At 70.9% G+C, this 21,796-nt stretch overlaps 1 protein-coding gene across 4 annotated transcripts; it reads left to right on the top strand.

The window, feature by feature from the left end:
• Window positions 1–303: 303 nt before the first annotated feature.
• PWWP2B (PWWP domain containing 2B) lies at window positions 304–21,164 on the top strand. 4 transcript variants are annotated; one of them, XR_005986022.1, is made up of 4 exons: window positions 304–470; window positions 8,563–10,169; window positions 13,252–13,366; window positions 20,665–21,164. XR_005986022.1 is itself a non-coding variant. In XM_041743640.1 (3 exons), exons 1-2 carry the CDS (start codon window positions 346–348, stop codon window positions 10,154–10,156), a joined length of 1,719 nt encoding a protein of 572 aa, XP_041599574.1. In that variant the 5' UTR covers window positions 304–345; the 3' UTR covers window positions 10,157–10,169; window positions 20,665–21,164. The 4 variants fall into 4 exon arrangements, 1 of the variants encoding a protein (XP_041599574.1); XR_005986024.1 differs by lacking the exon at window positions 304–470 and adding an exon at window positions 612–7,577; XR_005986023.1 differs by lacking the exon at window positions 304–470 and adding an exon at window positions 613–7,623.
• Window positions 21,165–21,796: the final 632 nt, after the last annotated feature.

Raw genomic sequence — 21,796 nt, 5'->3', positions numbered from 1 at the left:
GGGGCGGGGGGGGTCGCAGCGCTGGCCCCGTGTCGCGTGGCGGGGGCGCGGGGGGCGCTGGCCCGGGGCGGGAGGCCCGGGGGGGGGCGGGCGGGGGGCGGGGGGGCCCGGGGGGGGCGGGCGGGGGGCGGGGGGCCCGGGGGAGCGCCCGGCCCTGCCCCGGGTCCGCGGAGCGCGCCCGCCCCCCGCCCCGCCCCGCCCCCGGCCGGTGCCCCGCGCCCCCGCCCGCCGCCCGCGGGGCCGCCCCGAGCGGAGCTTTGTGACGTCATGCGGCCGGCGGGCGGCGTCACGCGCGGGCTGACCCGGCGGCGGGGCGGGGGCGGGGGCGCGGGCCGGCGGCGGAGCATGGAGCCGCGGGCGGGCTGCCGGCTGCCGGCGCGGGTGGAGCAGGTCGCCCCCGGCGCGCTGCTGGTCACGGCGAGCTGCGGGGGGCGCCGCTTCGCCGGGGTCCTGCTGGACTGCACGAGGAAGTGAGCGCGGGCGGGGGGGGCCGGGGCGCTCGGACGGGCTCCGAGCGGGGGGGGGCGCGGGCCCGGAGCGGGGGGGGCCGGGGTCCGGGGGGCCGGGGGATCGGGGGGCCGGGGGGCCGGGGGATCGGGGGTCCGGGGGGCCGGGGGTCCGGGGGTCCGGGGTCCGGGGGGTCCGGGGGGTCCGGGGTCCGGGGTCCGGGGTCCCTGGCCCCGACCCGCGCGCCCGCCCTGCCTAACGCACTTCTCTTTGTCCACGCACCGCGCACCGTGGAACCGGCTGTTTTCGGGGCTGTCGCCCGCGGGGGGGACGCGCGGGGCGCCCGGAGCGGGTGCGGGTCCCGGGCTCCGGGGCCGGACGATGGGGCGGCGGGGCCGGGGGCGCCGGGCAGGGCCGGGCCTGGGGCGGGGGGCGGGGGGGGGGGGCGCCGGCGGGGCCGCCGGGGAGGCACCTGCGCCCACTGCAGGGACCGCGGCAGGAAGAGTCTCCTGGATACCGAGTCACATGGCCCTGAGCTGTCGCGCAGACAAATGATTAGGCATTAATCAGGGCTAATGTCTGGGCTCCGCCGGCCTGAGCTCCCCACCGGCTCCGCGCAGAGGCCCAACTTTTTCCCTCCGTGGAACCCAGATTTCCCTGCAGCCTCGCGGACGTGGCAGGAAGACCATCACTCAACAGTTACCCCGCTGGCACCATCTCTTCCTGAGATGTGCCAGAAGCCATTTAGGCACAGTCATGTGACCCCACATGCGGCCTCCCCGGTGACGGCGACAGTGGCCCTGCCCCACCCTGGCAGGTCGGGGTGGGGGGCAGGGGGCTGCCGCAGGGCCACCCCGAGGCTGCCAAGCCTGCGCCCTGCGGTGCCCAAGGTCTCCCGCCGCTGGTGGCCACCACTTCCCCCGCCAGGCAGGACGGCCAGCCGGGGCCTGTTCCTGCTCCTGAGTGTGTGTGTCAGGGGCAGGGAGGGCCCCCCATCTGCTCTCTGGGCTCCCCAGCCCAGCACAGGGGAGGCCGTGGCCCCCCGATCCTCCAACACCCGCCGCCCCCTCCCCAGCCTGCAGCTAAGCCAGGTTGCAGACCAACACCCTCTCCACGCCCCCACCCCCTCGTGGAAGGAAGCAGGCCAGGCTGGGATCCCGGCATGCGAGCTGGCAGCCATGCACTCCTGGGCGTCACCCCTGCCACGGCCACGCTCGGCTGTAACCAGAGCCACCCACGGAGCCAGGGCCTCAGTCCGCAGTGGCTCTCTGTGCAGCCCCCCAGGGCTTGGTCCCCAAACAGCCCTGCCCACCCCCATCCCCGCTTCGCCTGCCCCCTCTGGTGTCGTCCTCTCTTCTGACCTCGGCCCACGATATTAAGAGTTGGGTGCTCCCATTTGTGGCCCGGCCATCAGGTGGGCTCTGCTGGCCGCCTACAACCTGGCCCGGGTGTTTGGGGCCGCAGGGTCCGGGGCCTTCCCAAGGCCCGTTCCCTCAGTGCCCGCACCCCCTCCCCGTGTGGGACAGTGGCCTGGCCGGCCTGGCGGTGGAGCCCCCCACCCGGGTGTGGGCACTGCCCAGCCGAGACGAGCTGCTGGGAGCTCCGGTTGCACGCGCCGACCCACCTCTGGGAGCCTGCGCGTCCAGGACAGTGGGGCTGTGCGGGGTGTGTTCGGGGCAGCCAGGCCGCAGCTGTCGGCGTGCCCTGGTGTGTGCCAAGCACGTGCCAGGAACTGCCATTTATCAGCGGCCTCCAGAGCTGGTGCGCAGACGCGGAGGCCCGGGGGGCCCGCCTCGCGGCGAATCCTTGTCGGGGTCTCCCGCAGGAATGGAGCAGCCCCAGGGCAGGGCCTTCGAGCCGGTCCCCTTCTCTCCCCCCAATCAGGGCCCAGCGGGCTTGCTCACTGTGCCTTTGGGGGGTGACACGCCCTGTCCCTTGGCACTCTGGGGGGCAGGTTCCCTCCCCCAAACATTCACAAGAGGAGAAGACCCCCCCCCAGGTCTCAGCGCGTGCAGCTGCCAGACCGGGTGCCCAGCCCCCTCCCACCCGAGACCTGAACCCGCTGCCAAGCTGCCTTGTGATCTGAGGGAAGATCCTCAGCTCTGGGTGCCCGCCCTCATGCCTTCACCTGCGTTCACTACCTACTGCGTACCTGGGCCGAGTCCCAGGTGTCGTGCTGTGCGTGACCCCTCCTGTCTCCCTACGAGGCACAGGTGGCCCAGGCCTGCCTTGACCCCACAGGCTCCGACTCTTCAGGCTGGGGTGCCAGGGGTGTGGACATTGTTCTGTGGGTGGTTTGGGGGTACCTCTCTGGTTGAGGACCCCCAAGTGGGGTGGCCCTGGTTGGGGCGTGGCCCCAGGACAGCAGGGCCCAGAGTGGGGAAGGGATGGTCTCATGGGCAGCAGGAGTGACCGAGCCGAAGGCCCCCAGCCTTCATCTCCGAGCTGGTGTTTTTCAAACTTCCCCAGTTGTGAGTCATCCAGGGTGCCATACCCACACGAGGCTTCTGGCCTCTGTGACCCACACCCCACCCCAGGAGGGTGGGACTCCAGCTTCTGGAGCCAGCCAGTCAAGAATCCCAGCAGGCCGGTCCCCGGGCAGGAGAGCAGGCTCGCTCCCTCCCAGGCGCACCCGTCGTCCAGGATGGAGGTTCGGCCACTAATGGCTGGTCCTGGGGAGGTTCCCTGGACAGATAAGGATGGACACCTGTTCCAGGTCCTACCGGGCAAAGCCTCCCTGACCTCGGGGAGCCAGGGGGGCCGAGAGCAAGGTGCCCAGTGAGTCACAGGCTGGCGTGATCCGTAGCTGTAGGCAGCTGCCACTCAGGGGACCTGGCCAGCACGGGGTGACGCGGGGCGTGGGCAGCGGTAGCCATCGCAGAGCAGACACAGGGATGCGGTCCACGCATCCCATCATCCGCTGGGGTGATGCCGGCGGCGGTTAAACCTCTGAGCCCAGGAGTCAGGGGCCGGATGTGCCAGCCTGGCCCCATGGCCTGTCCCGCAGATCCGGGGTCTGTCGTGGGGGAGGGGCACCTCCCGTGTGTGGCCCTGGACAAGCGGCCGCCCGGGTGTCCAGGCTGTGCCCCCCCAAGCTGTTCTCCCTGGCTCCCTGGGCAGAGGTGGGCCCAGGGGCACGGGGAGGCCTGCCCTTCCCGCGGGGCTTGGGGCTGCTGCCTGTGGGAGAGCAGGGGTCTGGACTCGGGCCTGCGGGCACCTGGGAGGGGCCCCTGCGCTGTCCCTGCTCCAGAAGCCGGTCGTCACCTCTTCCCTGGACCCCGGGTGGCCTGTCCCTGCGGGAGGACGAGGAGGGGGTCCAGGGCAGACGTGGCCCCGGCTGGCTGAGAGGCCGCTGTCACGTTCCACAGCCACTCGGGTCCCGAGGCCGCAGAGCCGGGAGGCCGCAGGGGAGGCCGGGAGCTCTGGCAGGCGGCCGGCCGGCTCCTCCTGGCCGCGGGCCAGCTCAGGCCTGGCTGCTCCGGGGGTTTGCTGAGCTGGTTGCACGGGTGAGACCTCGGGGGGGTGGGTGAGCGGAGGCCGGGCCGCGGGGCTCCTGCCAAGGCTGCCTGCCAGGCGGCTTCTCCCGGCCCCGTGGCCCTGCAGAGGGCCCGGCCTTGGGCAGAGCGGGGACCCTCTGGGGACGAGCGACACTGCTCTGGGGTCTGGCCCCCCCGAGAGCCTCCTGGGCTCTGCGTGTCCCCAGCGGTGCCTGGGCGCTGCAGCCGTGTGCCCTCCCCCAGCTCCCCAAGGACCCGGGCTGAGAGGTCGGCTTCAAGGGCCCTGCTTCCTGCGTAGAGCCCTTGGGCAGCCTGGCCCCCCCGTCCCCAGGCCCCTGCCCACACGCAGCTCCGTCCTCGTACTGGGCCGGGGGACAGCGAGGACCCCAGTGCGGCGGGGGACAGGACAGCGGGGGCCTGGGTCCCTCGCCTGGGCCTGGCCGGCCGCGTCTCTGGCTGCAGGGCCGCCCCAGGCCGCTCGCCTGCCAGGGCCTGCGGGATCACCTGTGGGGCGGTGCCGGGCTGCCCGGGGCCTCTGGGCCTGGGCCGGGGCCAGTGTCAGCACAGCTTGGCCTCACGGAGGGGCAGGGCCCCGTGGGCGAGCCGCAGACCAGGGTGGTGTCGCGCCGCATGCCCCGGAGTCCAGTTGGGGTCGCCTCGCGGGGGCCCGGGGGCTGCGATCCCTCCTGGGACAGCGGCCTGTGCGGTCCTGTGAGCTCAGCCCCCCCGCCCCCAGGGCCCGGCCTCCCCCAGCCCCTGTCCCCCGTCAGTGGGGAGTGGCCCTGCCTGGCAGGAGGTCTGGGCCGGGACGCCCGGGGAGGGAGCCGTTCCCTGGCCGCTGTTTACCCACCAGGCAGCTGTGGGTGTGGCCTGGGCAGGGCGCCTCTGGGAAGGAAGTGTGGCCGCCGCGGTGCCAGAGTCACGGGGCCTCCGGTCGTCGCCGTGGTGCCCGGCGCAGGCCTGACATGGGGAGGCCCCGGGCCGGGGCTCCGAGCGCTCCGTGGAGCCCAGCTGGTGCCCCGTGTGAGCTGCGGGGCAGGGAGGGGTCAGCGCCTGACCCACCTGTGCCCAGGGTCCTGCCTCCGAGCTCCGGCGCCGGCCAGGGCCTGGGTGTCTGGCCAAGGGCCTGTGACTCTACTAGACAGGCAGGGACTCCCTGAGGGGTGCGTGCGCCACAATGGGGCAACCCCCTGGGCCCCAGCTTCGGGGCCTTCCCCGCCCCACCTGCCCCACCTGCCTTCAGGGAGAGGGTGCTGCAGAGACCCCGGTGTGGGTGCCCAAGGGTGCCATCCGCGCATGGGCGCCTGCCGAGGAGGGTCCTGGGCCGAAGATGTGTTGGTTTAGGTTCAGGTTCAGGGTGGGTTGGGTTGGGTTCAGGGTGACGGGAAGAGGGCTGCCCGGGGGTTTTGCTCTTGGGGTGCCCTGGGCCCCAGCGGGCATGGCAGGCTGGCACGGGGCTGGGATTGGGAGCAGGGCAGGGGTCTCAGGAGCGGGTGTGCACTGGTTCCCAGCAGCGTGGGGGGGGGCAGTGGGGATGCAGATGAGGGGAGGGTAGAGTGAAGCCCCATTCATGGTCTGAGTAAAGGTAGGCCAGAGGTGGGCTGGGGGGCCTGGGAGCAGCCTTCCCGGGCCCGGGGGTGTGGATCCTGCCTGGTGTGCACACCCCTCCGCGTCTGTGGGATCCCCTTGGTCTACAGACCTGCCTACGGGGTCTCCTCTTGGAGGCCTTGCAGCCATCACTGTGGCCCTGTGTCACGCCCATGGAGGGCACTCGGGGTGCTCTGTTCCTCACCCTCAACCCAGGTGCCCACTCGGGAGGGGCCAGGCGGCCTGGATGACTTTCTGGCCTTCCAGGTGCCCTCCCAAGGGTGAGGCTGCCCCATAAGGGGCTCCTTGGGGGGCTGTTCACACCTTGTGTCTTCTGGGCATCACTGTCTGACAGGGGCACCATGGCTGCCCGGGGTGGTCCAGCACCCCTTCATTTGAGGCCCCTTCCTGGGGTCCCACGGGTTCAAGGAGGGATCCCAACACCCCTAACAGCAAGGGGCAGTGAGCACGCTGGCCCAGGAGGTCAGGGTGAGTGTGTGCGCGTGCCCGTGTGAGTGCGAGTATGTGTATACAAGCGTGCCTGTGTGCGTGTGTGCACAGGTGCAGGCGTGCCCGTGTGAATGCGTGCGTGTGTACACGTGTGTGCGTGCCCACGCATGTGCCTCGGTGTGAGCACGTGCGGTCAGTGCTCAGAATCCTGCGCTTGCTGGTGGCGGAGCCGGTCGGGGGGAAGAAGCAGGGCTGACGAGGTGTGGGGTGCAGGCTGCGCCGTGATGCCGGGGCACTCGGGGAGGTTTGGGGATGCACCTGCCCGCATGACCACGGGGCTGGTCTCCCCACCTGGACCCCCGCGGACTGCCCGTGGATTGCTGCTCGGGGACGACCTGGGGCCTGGCATCCGCACCGCATCTGCCGGGCTGCTCAGCGGGGCCACAGCAGCGGGGTGGGGGGGGCGGGCAGCCAGCGGTCGTCCCGGCACCAGCGCGTGGCTGTGCGCCCGTCAGTCCTCACTCACAAAAACTGGTGGTGACGGTTGGGGCCGTGCGGTCTGGGCACCCAGGGCCAGGTGAGGGCACGACCCGGGGTCCTGTTGTCACCCATGGTCCCCAAGAGTCTCCGCTCGTCCTGGCGTGCAGGCCGTCCGGTCCCGGCTTCCCAGGATTGCTGAGCACAGGAAGCTGAGCGCGTGCGGCCGGGACTCGGCGCCCTTGGTCACCCCGATCAGGCCCGTGGAGAACGGGGAGGGGATGGGGTGCTCATCCTGGCCGCTCCCCCACCAGAGCAGAAGCCCCTCCCACGCTGGCCCCGCGGCCCCCCGCGGCCCCCCGCGGCCCCCGCTCGCCCTCCTCCCTCGGTCCCGGCTACGGCTACAGGTTACAGGGCGGCCGCGCCGGGGGCCGGTGGCCACGGACCTGTGTTTGCTGGACTCTGGTCACGAAGAGGAGTGAGCCCCGACCCCGCAGGCCCCCGCGAGGACTCCAGATTCCGGGCGTGGCCACAAGCACACGAGAACCTGATGGGAAGGAGGGAAACCGTGGTTCCCAGCTTTACCGCGAACTTGGACTAAACGAGGACGGGCCATGTTCGCGCGGGGACATCCGCCGTCTTCGTTAATTCACGGACGTCATGACCGCGGGCACCGACCGGGGGAGGCAGCGCCCCGGCGTCCCGTGCCCTCCGTGCCCGGCTCCCGGCCCTGGCGCTGGGCTCTTCTGGAACACAGCAAACGGGGAAATCGTGGGGACCGGGAAAGCGGAGCGTCAGTCGTTTCTACCCTGGTCAGGTTCCAAGTGGAGGGTGAGGACCAACGCGCCGTGCCTGCGCCTCGGCTCTCGTAACTTGGCGGAAGTCTGCCTTCGCGCTTCCAGAACAACAGCTTTTAGCGGAAGCGATCTCGAAGATCACGTCACGTGTGTCTCGAAGTCACGCGCGCTCGCCGCTGGAGCCGGGGGCGGAGGACGGGCCTGCTCTCGGCCGTTGGGAGCAGTGTGGACGCTTTCCTGCGGCGCCGAGGGCCCCTCATGAGTTAGATGCAGCTACGCTCCGCACAGGGGCTCGGGGGTGGCCCGCCGTCCGCTCTGGAAGGTTCTCTGACCACTGACTTTCTACACCAACCCCCTCACCTCGCCAGGTGCCCAGACGGGGGCCACGTGGTCCAGCACCTCCCGGGGGCAGAGCAGGCCTTTAGCGGGGCAGGTCCCGGCGGGGAGCCCTGGGGGTGCCGTCCCACCCTTGGCCTTGGCCGTGGGTCCTCCTGGGAGGTGGGCCTCCTGCCCTCTCGTGTCCCCTTCCCGTGGTTCGCACGGCCTTGTGTTGCTGCTTGGTCCCCTGCCCTCGTGGAGCTGGGGTCTGAGGGCAGGGCCTGGGGGCACCAGGCGGGAGGGGAGGTCCTTCGGGGGTGTGCTGGGCGGAGCCGAGTGGATGTCACCCCCACCCCAGGGCAGTGGGGACAGTTGGGACCAGCTCAGCATTCAGGAGGGAGCGGGCTCCTGGGCCCAAGGCTCCGGGCTCCTAGCCGACTCCTGTCCTAGGGCCAGGGCTGCCACTGCGCCCCCCACCCCCCCCAGGCCCCCCACACTCTGCTGGTCCCTGCGACCTGGGTCCGACGGGCTGTCCTAGGCCCATAGAGAGCACGTGTGGGGGTTTCCCTCAGGGAGGAAGGGGTGGGTGGACACGGCGGACAAGGGCCCCTGGCCGCAGAGCAGCTGCCCTGCCCGGGGCCTAGTCAGGCCATGTCGCAGCCCCCAGACCCCCAGACTCTGTTGTCAGGCTTCCAGGGCCCGTGTGCCTACCCCAGGGTCTGGGGAGGTCTGCAGTGGCCGAGATGGGGACAGCATGCCTGAGCGACCCAGGAGGTGGCCTCCGCGCTGGTCACGGGGCGTTGCAGAGCGCATCCCTGGGCTACCTTGCCTGGGATCACGTGGGGGCGTTGGCCCTGTCGGGACCCCGGATCACCTGCAGATGCTGGGCCCCAGGCGGCACCCGGATCCCGCCAGGGCCCTAGGGGTGGGGACTGGGCGCAGCGGCGTCCTCCCGGTCTGACTGTCCCCTTCTGTCTCCCCACTGCCAGGTCTGGCCTCTTTGGCCTGCCCCTGTTGGCTCCGCTGCCCCAGCCGGAGGACCCCCCCGTCAACGGCTGCCACGACCCGGCCCCCTCGGAGCAGGACGGAGAGGCGATGCAGCTGGGGACCGGCCCGCCGCCGCCTCCCTGCGGGGACCGGCCCCCCGAGACCACCGGCCCCGAGCCGCCCCCGCCCCTCGTGCCGCCGTTCCCGCCGTACTTTGAAGGCGCCCCCTTCCCTCCCCCGCTCTGGCTGAGAAGCACCTACCGGCAGTGGGTCCCGCAGCCGCCGCCCCGCACCATCAAGAGGACCCGCCGGCGCCTGTCCCGGAACCGCGACCCAGGTCGGCTCGCCCTGAGCCCCATTCGCCTGCGGCCGCGCCAAGTGCTCTGTGAGAAGTGCAAGAGCACTCTGAGCCCCCCCGAGGCCAGCCCCGGCCCCCCGGCTGCCCCTCGGCCCCGCAGGAGGGGGGGCAGCGGCCCCGGCCCCGACAGGGAGCCCCAAAAGCTCGAGGACCCTGACGGCGGCGGCGGCGGCGATGCCACGGCCACGGCGAGGAGGAGCAAGAGGGAGAGGCGGGAGGAGGACGGGGCGCCGGTGGCCCGCAGCCCGGCCATCAAGATCTCGTACAGCACCCCGCAGGGCAAGGGCGAGGTGGTGGAGATCCCGTCGCGCGTGCACGGGTCCCTGGAGCCCTTCTGCCCGTCCCAGGCCCCCCACGGTGCCGGCCACGACCCCCGCCCCCCCGCCTGCATCCCCAAGCTGAAGCTGACGCGGCCCGGGCCCCCCGGCCCCGGCCTGCCGCCCCCCAAGATCCGCCTGAAGCCCCACCGCCGGGGGGCTGGGGCGCGGGAGCCCGTGTACCGGGCCGAGCTGGTGGAGGCGCTCAACGGGCGCGGGCGAGGCCCCCGGGCGGGCTCCCCGACGCTCCCGGGCTGCGGCGCCGCGGGCGGCGGGGCTGCCGACTCGTCCTCCGGGAGCTCTGGCGAGGACGAGGACTTCAAAGGGTGTCCCCAGGGTCCACGCGGGCCCGAGAGCCTGGCCTTCCTGGCCGCCTGCCCCAGGAGGGGCGCAGACTGTGCCAGCGAGTCCGTATGGAGCAGCGACAGCCTGGACGAGTCCAAGTCGTCCAGCTCGGAAGTAACATCACCAGACACCTGCGACCTTTCGTCCGGGGACGGTGCATCTGTGCGGTCCTCGTCCAAGGACGCGAGGCCGACTGTGCCGCCCCTCACGGTGAGGCTGCACACGCAGAGCGTCTCCAAGTGCGTGACTGAGGACGGGAGGACGGTGGCCGTAGGGGACATCGTGTGGGGTAAGATTCACGGCTTTCCTTGGTGGCCCGCGCGCGTCCTGGACATCAGCCTCAGCCAGAAGGAGGACGGGGAGCCCTCCTGGCAGGAAGCGAAAGTCTCGTGGTTCGGCTCGCCGACGACGTCGTTCTTGTCCACTTCAAAGCTCTCGCCTTTCTCCGAGTTTTTCAAACTGAGGTTTAACCGCAAGAAGAAGGGCATGTACCGGAAGGCGATCACGGAGGCCGCCAACGCCGCGCAGCACGTGGCCCCCGAGATCAGGGAGCTGCTAACGGAGTTTGAGACGTAACGCGGCCCAGCAGGTGAGTGCGCGGGGCCGGGGCGGGAGCCGCCCCTCCCGGGCCAGCGTGTGTCTGGGGGCCTTGGCCCGAGCCCTGAAAGATCTGCTCACCCTTGGATGCGTCCCGAGACAGGAGCAGGTTTAAGGGTGGAGGTCGTGGGGAGTGTGGGGCGGGGGCTCCCCGGGTGCCCTGGGGCCGCTCGGTCCTCGGGACGGGAAGGGACTCACCCTCCTGTCTCCCCAGACTGGAGCCGAGGTCCCCTCCGTCCTGTTCCCACGTGGTCCTGACTTGGCAGGACAAAGGAAGGAGGGAGGTTCCTGGACCCGCGGGCGCTCCGGGCTCCCCGGGTGGCTCTGGGGCCTGTCCCTGGGCTGGTGCCTGGCCCCCCAAGTCCCTGCGGGAGAACTTGTAGGCTCTCCAGCCGCGGGCCTTAGGGAGGCAGCCGTCCCTCAGCAGGCCGCGCGTGTCTGTGGTCACCATGTGGGGGGGTTCGGGAAGCGGCCGGGGAGGTGGGGGCAGAGACACCCCCCGGGCCCCAGGACAGAGAGGTGCTGGCTGTGTGTCATCAGACGGCTGCAGCAGGGGTGTCCAGGGGGTCGCTAGCCCTGCTGTGACCTCCTGGGGCCAACCCCCCACCTTGCCCTCCCCCACAGACAGGGCGTGCGGTGGGGTCCCCCTGCCCACAGATGCAGCGACAGGAGGGGCAGGGCTGTGCCCAGAGCAGCGGTCCTGCACCCCACCTGGGCCTCTGCCTTGGTTTCTGTGGCCTTCAGCCGACCTGGGCCGCCTGGTCCCCTGCCCCTCCCCTGCCTGGTGCCAGGGTCCCCAGCCCGAGCCCCGACCTCAGCAGGGCTGGCTGATGTGTAGCCAGGAAGGGCTTGGGGGGCACCTGGCGTGACCCTCACTGCTGTGCCATGTGTACTGGGGGTCGCAGGATGGAGGGGTGCCCCCGGGGCAGGTCGTTGCCAGTACTTGGGAAGCCCGTCCCAGCCTTCCCTCCCCTGCTTCCCGGGTCAGCCCGGGTCACTGCCCTGCATGACTCCCAGGGGTCCACACTGGCCCGTCCTCTCCTGAATCAGGCTCAGCCCCTGTGAGCTCGGGTCGTCACGTGGGGGGGTGTCACGTCGGGGTCGTCACGTCGGGGTGGGGCATGCCACCAACCTGCTGGCATCCAGCCAGCGAGGGTCTCAAGTGGGGGCACCTGGGGGGCTGGCGGGCGCGCCTGACTGGGGAGGGATTGGGGGGAGGTCAGAGTGTCGCCTTCCGTGGGGTCCTGCCGGCCTGTGCGCCCCCTGCCACCCTGACCAGGCCTGGCTGCTCACAGGCCCCTTCTGTCTCTGCACCCTTCCCGCAGGCGGGGGCGGTCGGCAGGGCAGTGGGGTGGGGACGCGGAGCACTGTGTCCTCAGGACTGACCTTGAGGTCCCCGGTCCCAGCGGGTACTTACTAGGGCGGCACTGGGGTCAGGGGGCCCACCCGGGGCGTGTGGCCTGGGGGGCAGGGAGCCTCCCCTCCCCCTCCCCTGGAGAGTGCAGCCCCGTGGGGGGTTGGGGGTTGGGGGTTGGGGCCGCCCTGTTTACAGGGAAGGAGGGAAGAATCTCGCCAGACAGGTTTCACTGCTGCAGGGGCTGCGCCCACAGACTGGCCTCTCCTCGGCTCCTCCCTCCCCCCTCCTCCCTGCCTGCTCCCTCCCTTCCCCCCTCCCCCTCTCTCCCCCTCCCCCTCTCCTCCTCTTCCCTCCTCCTCCCTCCCTGTCCTTCCTCTCCACCCCCTCCCTCCCCATGTCTCCTCCCTCCTCCCTCCCTCCCCATGTCTCCTCCCTCCTCCCCCCTTCCCTCCACCCCCCACCCCCCCTTCCTCTGGGTCTCTCTGTCTCTGTCCGTCTTCCTGTTCCTGTCTCTGTGTCTCTGGCCCCGGGGACAGGAGCTGGGGAGCCGGGAAGCTGGATCGTTGCAGCACCAAAGCACAAGGCAGTTTTGCCTGATTGGCTTTTTAGTTGTTTTTTGAGGATCGAAAACTCTGCTGTGAGGTCCAGGCCAGCCAAGTGTTGGCGAGTGCAGGGCGGGGGGGGGGTCCTTGCTTCCTGGGTGCTGTTTGGGGGCCCGGCCCCCTGACCTGCTCCTTGAGAGGCAGACAGGGGACTGCTCCGTGGGCTGCAGGGTCAGCTGCAAGCTCCCCCGATGCTGAGGGGGCTCTCGGGCTGCTGGGAGGGGTCGTGGTCGCTGGTACCTGGGGGGAGGGCTGGAGCTGGGGAAGGTCGTCCTGCAGGTCACGTCACCAGCTGGGACTTGGGGACAGCCTGGAGCCCCTCAGCCTTGGGAGCGTCTGCACCACCAACCAGCAGGGGTCAGAGAATCCAGCAGGCGCTGTGGGGTCAGGGCCCTTCCAGGGCCCTCTTGCGCTGCATCTTGTCCCAGGGGCTCCCACCCCACTTTGCAGAGGGGCTGGGGGCTGAGAGGGGAGGGGGTGCCCAGGGACATTCTGGAGAAGCACCAAGCCACCTGCTGGGCTCGGGGGACTGGGCACGGAGGCTCCCGGCAGGGACAGCCCCCAGCGCACTGGGGCTATGGGCCCCCAGGACGGAGCTGACCCCCAGGGCCGCCCCACGGCCACCCGGCCCTGCCCCCTGGCCCCTGTGCTCTGGCCCCCGCAGCCTGGCCTCCCTGGGCCTTGCTCCCCGCCTGTCTCCCAGTGACGGTGGCACCGGCTCCCGGGCTGGGTGGTGGGGGTGCCCGGGGGCCTGGTGATGACCTGTTGGCAGCCGCCGCTGGAAGTGGCCCCTACACCCTTTCTGAGTGGGGGGAGCTGTTCTTACAGGGGCTCCTCCCCGGGGCAGGGTCTCCGACCGTTCCTGGGGTCAAGCTCCTGGCTGGAAGGGACAGGCACCCTCCTCCCGACTTCGACCTTAGGGGGCTCGGCTGGTCCTGCAGGCGGGGCAGGGACATCCAGGAGCGCGGGGCCAGTCCCCCAACCTGGCAGGTGATGGCAGCTCCTCCTGAGGCTGGCGTCCCGCCCCCGAGGGCTGAGAGCTCCACTAGATGGGGGACACCGCGGGCCTCACCCCGTGAATCCCAGCGCCCACATTTGTGCATAATCACACACAGGAACGTGCTGAGAAGGGACGAGGGCCCCACAGCGAGCATCTGGCGAGGAAGCTGACCTGGACTGGGGATCCGGGAAGGCTTCCTGGAAGAGGTGACATATGGCTGAGCGCGAACGGTGAGCTGATCATGAGCTAATAGGCTGGGGGGTGAGCGTCCTAAGTGAAAGAGGGCGAGTGCCTGTGGCCTGTGGCAGAAGGAAGCCTGCACGATCCGGGGTGGGGGAGAAGGCAGACGGGCGTGGGGGGTGGAGGCCGGACGGCCTTGTCCTGAGAGCAAAGGGCAGCACGGGGCGTGTTAGGCAGGGGGTGCATGGCCCCGTTCGTGGGTCAGCAGGCGAGAGATGGCAGGACAGACGCTGAGGCCAGGATGGGGAGCCGATGGGGGGCAGGGTGAAGCGGGGAGCAGGGGTCTGAGCCCCAGAGGGGCCGACCCAGGGGTGCTGGGTGTTGGCTCCTGGAGCGTGGGGACCACGGTGGCCCCCACTGCGGCCCCAGCTGGCTGGGGTCTGGGTGCCTGAGTCTTGGCTGGGAGGTGACTCTGGGTCCAGTGCTCAGGGGAACGGGGGGGGGGGGGCAGGTGCGCCCATGGGATGGGCCTGGTCCTGCCCGCAGGCCCCATGCGGAGGCTGGCCCGTGGGGGCGCTGTTACCCACGGGCATCCGGAGCAGCCCGAGCGGCCCCCAGCTGTCCCGGGAGCCCCCACGGCACCCCCTGCGCCGCCCTCGGAGCCGGGGCCTGTCCTGGGCAGTGGGGGGGGGCGTGGGCGGGGCTGCACCGGGGCCAGGTGGGGGCTCTGGCGCCCGCCTCCCCGCCTCACCCAATCCCCGTGAGCTGGGAGGGCCGCGGCCCAGCGCTTCCCGCCCTGCCTCAGTGGGGGGTTTGGAGGGCAGGAGCTTTTTGGGGTCACGCAGCCGCCCCCTCGCGGTGCTAGCGGGCAGCCGCCCGGGGCTGGGGTCCTGTGTCGCTGGTCGCCCTTGGGTTCCCAGCGCTGCCCTGAGTGCCGCCCACCCGAACGGCCGCCCGCCTGAAGGAAGTTTGTTCTCCTGGTCTGGGGGCCGGACCGCACACTCGAGGGGTCTCCGGGCTGTGCCCCCGCGGGAGGCTCCGGGGGCTCCTTCCAGTCCCTGGCGGCCCCCAGAGGCTGGGGCTGGTGTGGGCATCACCCTGCCCTCCACCTCTGTGGTGGGGGGCCCCCTCTGCCCCCCTCCCGCGGGGACCCCGGGCGGCCGCACGGGTGACCCCGCGGATCCTCATCCGAGTCCCCGTGCAATCGCTTGGCCCCAGGGTGGGGGCCTGACCTGCGGGGCGCCCTCCATCCCCGCCTCCTCCCATCTGCCCAGCAGATGGTTTAGGGGCCCGCGTGTGCACCCCGCTCGGGCTGCCGTCCTCTTCCACGGGGGCCGGCTGGGCTCAGGGAGGGCTCAGCTGGCGGTGAGGTGGACTGGACCCTGCGGGGGCGAGCGCTAGGGAGGGATCGTCCTTCCAGAAGGGTCCGCTGCCCTGCCGGGGGGCTGTGCACAGGGGCCGTGGGTCCGGGCCGCGTTGGGGCCGCTTTGCCCTTTTAGCTTCGGGGTGCTCGCTTCTCCCGGGACGTGGAGGTCCCCCCGGCAGGGCCAGCTCGCACCCCGAACCCCGAAGCCCCGGGCTGCTGGCTGTGGCCTCTTGCAGTTGCTGTCGCCTGGGGAGGCGAGGTTGCCCCGGGGAGGCGGGGAGCTTACTGGTGGGGCGGCGCCCACGGTTTCACCTTCCTGCGGGGTCTCCCTTTGGGAGCAGGGTCCTTGAGCCGCGGGCGCCGAACCGGCTTTTCTCTCTCCAGAGTCTAAATAACAAGGTGCTTCCGCTCCTGAAGACGTGGCTCTCGGCCGACTTCCTGCGCTGCTTTCAGGGGACTCAGGTCCTCTGTGCAGCTTGTAATTATTTTGTTCCCGAAGGAAGCGAAGGCCTGTAATTCCGCGCCTGCCGTGGGCGCCCAGGCCCCGACCCGCCTCCCGCTGCCAGCGCCGTCCCTGCCACCTCCTCCGGCAGTGCCCGGGGTGCCGGGGGCGGCAGGAGCGCTGCTGGGAGACTCGGGGTGTTGGCGGCTGCCTCCCGGCACCAGGGCCCGGGCGAGGGGCTTCCGGGCGGGGGCGAGGGCGCCATCGGGCAGGTGCAGCCCCTCCCTGGGGAGACCCTGCCGGGCGGAACAGGGCACTTTGCCCTGGTTTCACGGATTCTGTGCCGCCCTGAACACGCGCCCCCGGGCCCCCCGGCCTCTGCACCCCCGGCCCCGGCATCCGCCCCGGCTCCGAGGCCCGAGAGCCCGCGGACAAGGACCCACACTCTGCACCCCGTCGCAGGGCAGCTGTCCGTTGTGGGCCCCGCGACCCCGTCCCGTCCTTAGTGATCCCGCGGGGACACCGGTCACCCAGGACTCTGAGCCGCAGTCTTAACAGGACGAGGGCGGGACCGGGGGCTCTGTCCCTGTGCGCGTCACACGCACTCCGGGTCCTTCCGCGACCCCCACTCCCTGCCGCCCGGTGCCCGTGCGGTCGCATCCCCGCGGGGTGTTCGGCAGGTGCGCTGGGCCCACCTCGGGGTTCCGGCTCACAGGGGGCATTTCACGGGCCCGGCCAGCCCCCGGGGTCCGGGTCCTCCCCGGGCTTGCCCGCTGCTCCCGGCCACGCGGAACCTTCCCGGCCGCAGACCTGCGAAGCCCTTTAGAAGCGGATCGCGACCCTGTGACTGGTTTTTCCAGTGCAGCGTCCTCACTTCTTCGCTGTTAGAGCTGCGTTTCCGGTCTCTTACGCTGAAAATCTGGGTTCTTCGTGAGACCTCCGTGGACTCGAGCTCCGACCAACACGGGGTTGACCTGCCCGCTCACCGTTCGCGGCTCTTCCGTAAACTCGCGGCAGAACCGAGAATGTCTGTGGAGATGACATCGCGCCTCCTGGCGTGTCGTCAGCGACCTCTCCTCTGCTCGGGCCGCCTCTGTCCTAGGACAGCGAACGGAGCACGTGTGAAGCGGCGACGCCGTCGGTCAGGCTTCGGCCAACGGGGGGCTGTTGGTAGTTACGCTCCGGGGGAGTTGAAGTGACCCGTGGGTCTTGGGGCATCGGGGGGTCGCGCCGCTGATCCCCGTAACCGTTACTCAAGGGTCAACCGTGTTAATTTTCTGCATAAAAGTGAACGTGTGTATTAACGCGTGTGCGCCGCCTGTTTGACGCGTGATGTGCCTCCGCTACCTCACATACGGGGGACGCGTCACACGCGTGATGCCTTCAGACTGACCACACCGCTAGCGTCCCCCGTGGGTGATGAGCGGGGACCCCGCGAGGCTCCCCGTAGGTCTCCCCGACCCCGGGGCCTGGCCCTCCTGTGCCTCGGAGTCTGCCGCCAAAGGCATCGACGCGGTTCCTCTCTCTGCCGTCGCCGTGACCTCAAAGCACAGGGTCATTGATTTGGCTGAACTTTCCATGGTGACATGTTCCTGTCGTTTACATTTTGGTGCATGTTTCGTGATTCTGCGCACATTTCTGAGGGTCCCAGATCGCCGCGACCTGGCCTCTCCCCGCGGCCTCTCCCCGTGGAAACCCTCTGGATTCTGGGGAAATGGGACTTCAGACGTCCGTCTTCCAGCCGCATTCTGGAGGGCGGCATTTCCGACGCTGGCGTTCCTGGGCGCCGTGGCTTCCGTGGGCGTGACCAAGGCCTCCTGCCGGGTCTGAGTGTGGGGGGGGGGACGGGGCTGCACCCCCACTTCCCTGGGCCGCGGGTCTCCAGCCCGGGCAGGGTTTCTGGTGCAGCCTGCACGTACGAGGCTACAGGAACCTCGGGGCCCGTCCTGCAGGGTGGGGTCGCCCGGGGGCCACAGCCAAGGCCACACTGGTCCCAGCAGGGTTGAGGGTGTGGCCACGCGGAGGGACAGAGCCAGGCGGCCGGGCTCCTGTGCGTGTGACCAGGTGCTGGGGCCCTTGGGTCGCCCGGGGCACGTCAGGCCGTGAGGGGGGTGGCCGCGCGGCAGACACGAAGGAGGCGCTGGGTCATGTGGGGGGCGTCTCCCCGCCGCGGGGCGTCTGCACCTGAGGGGGCGTGAGCGCGGCCAGGCCAGCGGCTGCTGCCTTTGCTTTGCCCCGGGATGCCGGGGGTCTCGCTCCTGACGTGGCCGCTGCTCGGCCGCCACCTGCCCCGATGGCTTGCGGTTTAGGGACAGGCCTCCTCCTGCGCCGAGTGTGGAGAGCAGCGGGTCCGGCCGCCGTCGTGGGGCCTGGGCCGGCCGTGCCTCCCGCACCGCGACCACCGTCCGGCCCTGCGTGGGGGCGGGCGGCCCCCCTGCTCACCCCATCTGTTCAGCTACCCCCCGTCACTGGGGCGCCCGCGGCTCGGCGGGCAGGGTGGCTTCGGAGGTGGGGATCCCGGGGCCCCGTGGGGGACACAGCCCCGTGAAGTCGGTGGGGCCAGCAAGGGGCAGACCTGGGAAGGGGCCATCGGAGCATTCCCGTGGTGCACGCGGGCGCCGGGCCTCCCCAGAGACTCCAGGGAAGCCCATCCCCGGAGCTGGTGGGGCGGCCTCGCTGCTGCACTGGTCCCAGCCAGTGGGGTGTCTCCCCACCCAGGGAGCCCCAGAAATGGGCTTTTCTTGCTGCGTCTGCCCCGGGCCTGTGTAGTGACCTCACCTTTCCCTTTGTTTCCGACTTGGGTGGGGCCGCAGGGACGGCAGGGCTGGGGTGCTCTGGGACAAGTGTCCCCCCCCTGGGGGGGCGGGAGGAAGGGGTGGGGTGGCAGGGGCTGTGCTCATGCCGAGGGGTTTCCTGGCCACAAGGGCCCCCGGGCGCAAGGGATCTGCCCATCCGTCCCGCCCGGGTTCCTAGGAGCATCTGCTCTTCCCCGGAGGCCCCGAGGCCAGCGGCTGGTGCAGGGGGGCTCCCCGCCTCTCCCCCGTGCCCCTCCCTGCCCGGATCCCCAACGGGGCCCTCCTGGGGGTCCCAGCTGCCCCCCCCCCAGAAGAGCTGAAGTACTGGCGTGTCGGCTACGATCTGGGAACGTGTCTCCAGGAGGGACTGTTGGTCCTTGGGTGGGAACCTGCCGTCCTCGGCTGGCCGCGCCCGGGCCTGTCCTGCCCAGAGGGGGGTGGTGGCTGTAGAACGGGGACTGGGACTCCATCCAGCTCCCCTCCAGGAGGCGGCTGCCACCCTCACTCAGCGACCCTGAGGCTCCCCCAGCACAGCTTCCCGTGACCCGCGACATTGGGTGCACGTTCTGGGGGATGCTTCCTCAGGACTCTGAGTCGGGGTCTCCGGCCAGGGGCGGGACTGCGAGCAGGTCAGGGCAGACACCTCGGAGGACCGGCCGCCTGGAGCCGGTCTGGACCCAGCAGCCAGCCTTCCCCGCGGGGCGTGTGGTCAGGCCTGGACTCGGGGCGCAGTGTTCCCAGCAGAGGGCCGATCACCCGGGGGCACCCCTCTCCTGGCGCTCAGCCTGCTGTCCAGCTGTCCTGTGGGGGGTCCACGACCAGCAGGCCAGGGCCCCGCGGGGTCCCCTCTCAGGCCTCCTAGAGACCGGCTCCCCTGGGGGACACTCGTTTCGAGATGTGTGTCCTCCGTGGTTTGGAGCCGCCCTGGGACGTGGGTTCACATCCTGGCCTCGAAGCTGAGTTGAGTGACCTCGGTCAGGGTCTGAGCCCCTCTGAGCCTCAGCCCCTTGTCTGTGAGGAGAGAGGGGGTGACGGTACCCCCAGGGTGGTCGTCACAATAGAAGTAACCTGGGGAAGCCGCCCTGGGCCCCCCTTGAGCCCCGACCACCAGGGCTGTGCTCACACCGACCTCACGCCCTCTGTGCCCACTGCCCCTCCTGCTCTGGTTTGCCGCAGCCGCAGAGGATGATGGACTCCTGGCCATGGTGCATGGCGCAGAGGACGGCCAGTCCCTCCCTCCCCTCCAGCCAGGCCGCTTGCAGGTGGAGGGCGGGTGCCCTCAGCACCTCGGTCCCCGGGGCTTTCCTGGGCCCCCAGGAACGTGTCGTGGGTCTGGGCCTGGACAGGGCGTGTGCCCCTACCTTGGTGACACCACAGGGGGGCCTCGCCCCCTCCACGCAGCCTCAGCCCCCGCACAGGGTTGCTTTGGGGTCGGGCTCCTCCCAGGCACCCGCGGGCTTGCACCCCATCTGTCCCCCCCGAGGGCTCGGGCAGTGGAGCGGGGCTGCGGTCGGGGGGGCTCTGTGTCGGGGTTTTATTATGTGTAAGTGGAGGGAGGCTTTGTCTTCACTTCCCGCGACAGGCGCTCCGGGACCCAGTTCTTTTCATTTAAGATTTATCCGTGTCCGTGGTGCGTATGCTCGCGTGGTCGCGGCCCAGTGACGGGAGACCTCGTCTCCCTCGGCCTCAATGATGCGCTTGCGCGCCGTCTCTTATTCCGTGATTGTCATCCGGGGCGTCGTCAGGACGCTGCTTCCAGCGGAGACGAACGCGGAGCCCCGTGCCCCCGCCACACGCACACGAGCGCCAGCCGGGGGCTCCGCGGGGGACAGGTGCGGCCCGTGCGCCATCGGCAGGAGCGTCTCCTGTCTGCCCTGCTCTGCTCTGAATTGAATCTGCCTCGTTTTCTGGCTGCTTAGTTTTTATATTCTTATCACTTATTCCTCCTCGGTCTCCCGGGGCCTCAGGCACGGCGTCCGACCGCTGCGTGAACAGACTCCCCAAACCGCTGCGGCCTCACACGTCGTGGCTGATCCTGCGGCGTCCAGGCCGCTGGAGTGGACTGGGGCGGGGGCTCCCGTCCTGCAGGCTTGGCTGCTGTGTCCGAGGGCGGGTGGCCGTTGGGACACTGGGCTGAGGGCCCGTCTGCCCCACGACCGGGGCCGCCTGCCCAGGGATGACCGTCTGGAGCCCTGGGTGGTCCCCTGGGAGGTGGGGACGCACGGAGAAGCAGGGCTGAAGCTCAACTGCCCACCAACCAGGGGAGGGTTGCTTATGGGAGGGTCTGCCCCCAACCCCAGAGGTTCCCCGAACCAGGAGGGCATGTGTCTGCAGCGGGGCATCAGTCCCACACCCTGACGGTGACACTCGGGGGTCCCTCTGAGCCGTGAGCCCAGGGCCATGTACATAGCCCGCCAGGCCAGGAGTGGCCGGAAAGATCTAGAACAGCAGGCCCCTCACGGAGAGCCCCGGGGTCTGGACTTCCAATTAGTCGGATCCCGCACCTTTCTCTGGGAAACTCAGGGTCCTGCGGAGGCGGGTGGACACAGGTGGGGCGCAGGTCGGGGGCCCTGCCTGGGAGGTGGGACGCCGGGGTGGCGAGGGCCCCGGGGAGGCACGGAGCCCGAGGAGCCTGGAGCCTGGCTCAGAAGACCCCCAGTGGGCGCCCGACCCGGTGCTCGGACCCCAGGGCCTGTCCACCGGCCCTGGCCCGAGGTGACCTCTTTCCCTCTCTGTTTCCTCAAGGTCGTCGACGATGAGGGCCCCGCCGTCCTGGAGCCTCTGACTTCGGGGGTCCCCTCCACACCCTGTTCTGCCCGAGGGACCCCGCGTGCCTTCTGGCCGGCCTGCTTCCGGGTGCCCCAGGGAGGAGCACAGAGCCCAGGAGCACCGCGGCTCCTCCCTCCCCACACGTCAGCTCTGGCTTGTGAAGTTCCAGGAGCCCCGCGACGACGGGCTTGCTGCGCGCCTGCACCGGGCGCCGCGGAGGGGCGGGCGGGCACCCCGGGGTTTCCGTGCACTTGAGAACCAGGGGCCCCGCCTCCCTGCATTCCTCCCAAAGTGGGGTCCCGCCGGGCGCCCAGCACCGCCGTCAGGGCCCCCCGCGGGGGCTCCCCGGGCCACGGGCCTGCGACGGCGCCACGTGGAGCACGTTGAGACTCCAGAAGGAACGCAGCCTGGCTCCTCTCTCCTTTCTGTCACTTTAAAGACCAAAAAGACCAAAAAGAAAATGAAAGAAACAGAAACCGGGTCGTGCTCTTGCTTTGTTTAAACTGGAGAGAGCTCGAAGGGGGCGAGCATAGGGGCGCAGTCGAGCGCTGCGGGTGCAGCCAGGGGTCGGGGTCGCGGGAGGGACGAGGGAGGGCGACCTCCCAGGGCTCCAGGAGGGTGGGCGGGCTGTGGGCTTTGGGGAAGGAGGGACGGTGCGGTCCTCCCTGGCCCTGCCTCCCGCCCGCTCCGTGCTCCAGCAGAGCCTCGGCCCCTGTGTCCGCCGTGGCCGGGAGGCCGGGCCCCCGCGGAGCCCGTGGGTGCAGGGGCTGCCGGGCCCTTTGAGGGGAAAAGTGGCTCCTGTGAGGTGATGCCCACGTGTGGGGCAGTGCCAGGGCCCAGAGGCAGCTCCCCGGGGAACGCGTGTCAGGCCGCGTGATGGGGACTCGGGCCCCCGAGCTGGACGCCGTGCGCTGCCCGCACTGGGTTCTCACCTGCCCACTGCCCGGGCGGGCTTCCAGCCCAGGGCCCGCGGTCGGGGCGGCAAACCCCCCGGGGGGCTGCGAGGTGGCCGCCAGCGTGTGGGGGCCCTGCCCTTGCCCCGATTCCGGAGACCCTGCAGGCAGCCTGGCCCCCGCGCCACCCCCCGCACCCGATGGCCCCGAGCCGC

Source organism: Vulpes lagopus, chromosome 2, assembly GCF_018345385.1.
Source record: "Vulpes lagopus strain Blue_001 chromosome 2, ASM1834538v1, whole genome shotgun sequence".
Taxonomy (NCBI): Eukaryota; Metazoa; Chordata; class Mammalia; order Carnivora; family Canidae; genus Vulpes; species Vulpes lagopus.
This window is presented reverse-complemented; position numbering and strand designations above follow the sequence as displayed.

Excerpts from the sequence above, each read along its gene's own strand:
- PWWP2B (XM_041743640.1), top strand. The coding sequence starts at position 346 with ATGGAGCCGCGGGCGGGCTGCCGGCTGCCGGCGCGGGTGGAGCAGGTC. Across the intron at positions 471-8,562 it reads CTGCTGGACTGCACGAGGAA|GTCTGGCCTCTTTGGCCTGC; the intron begins GTGAGCGCGGGC and ends CCCCACTGCCAG.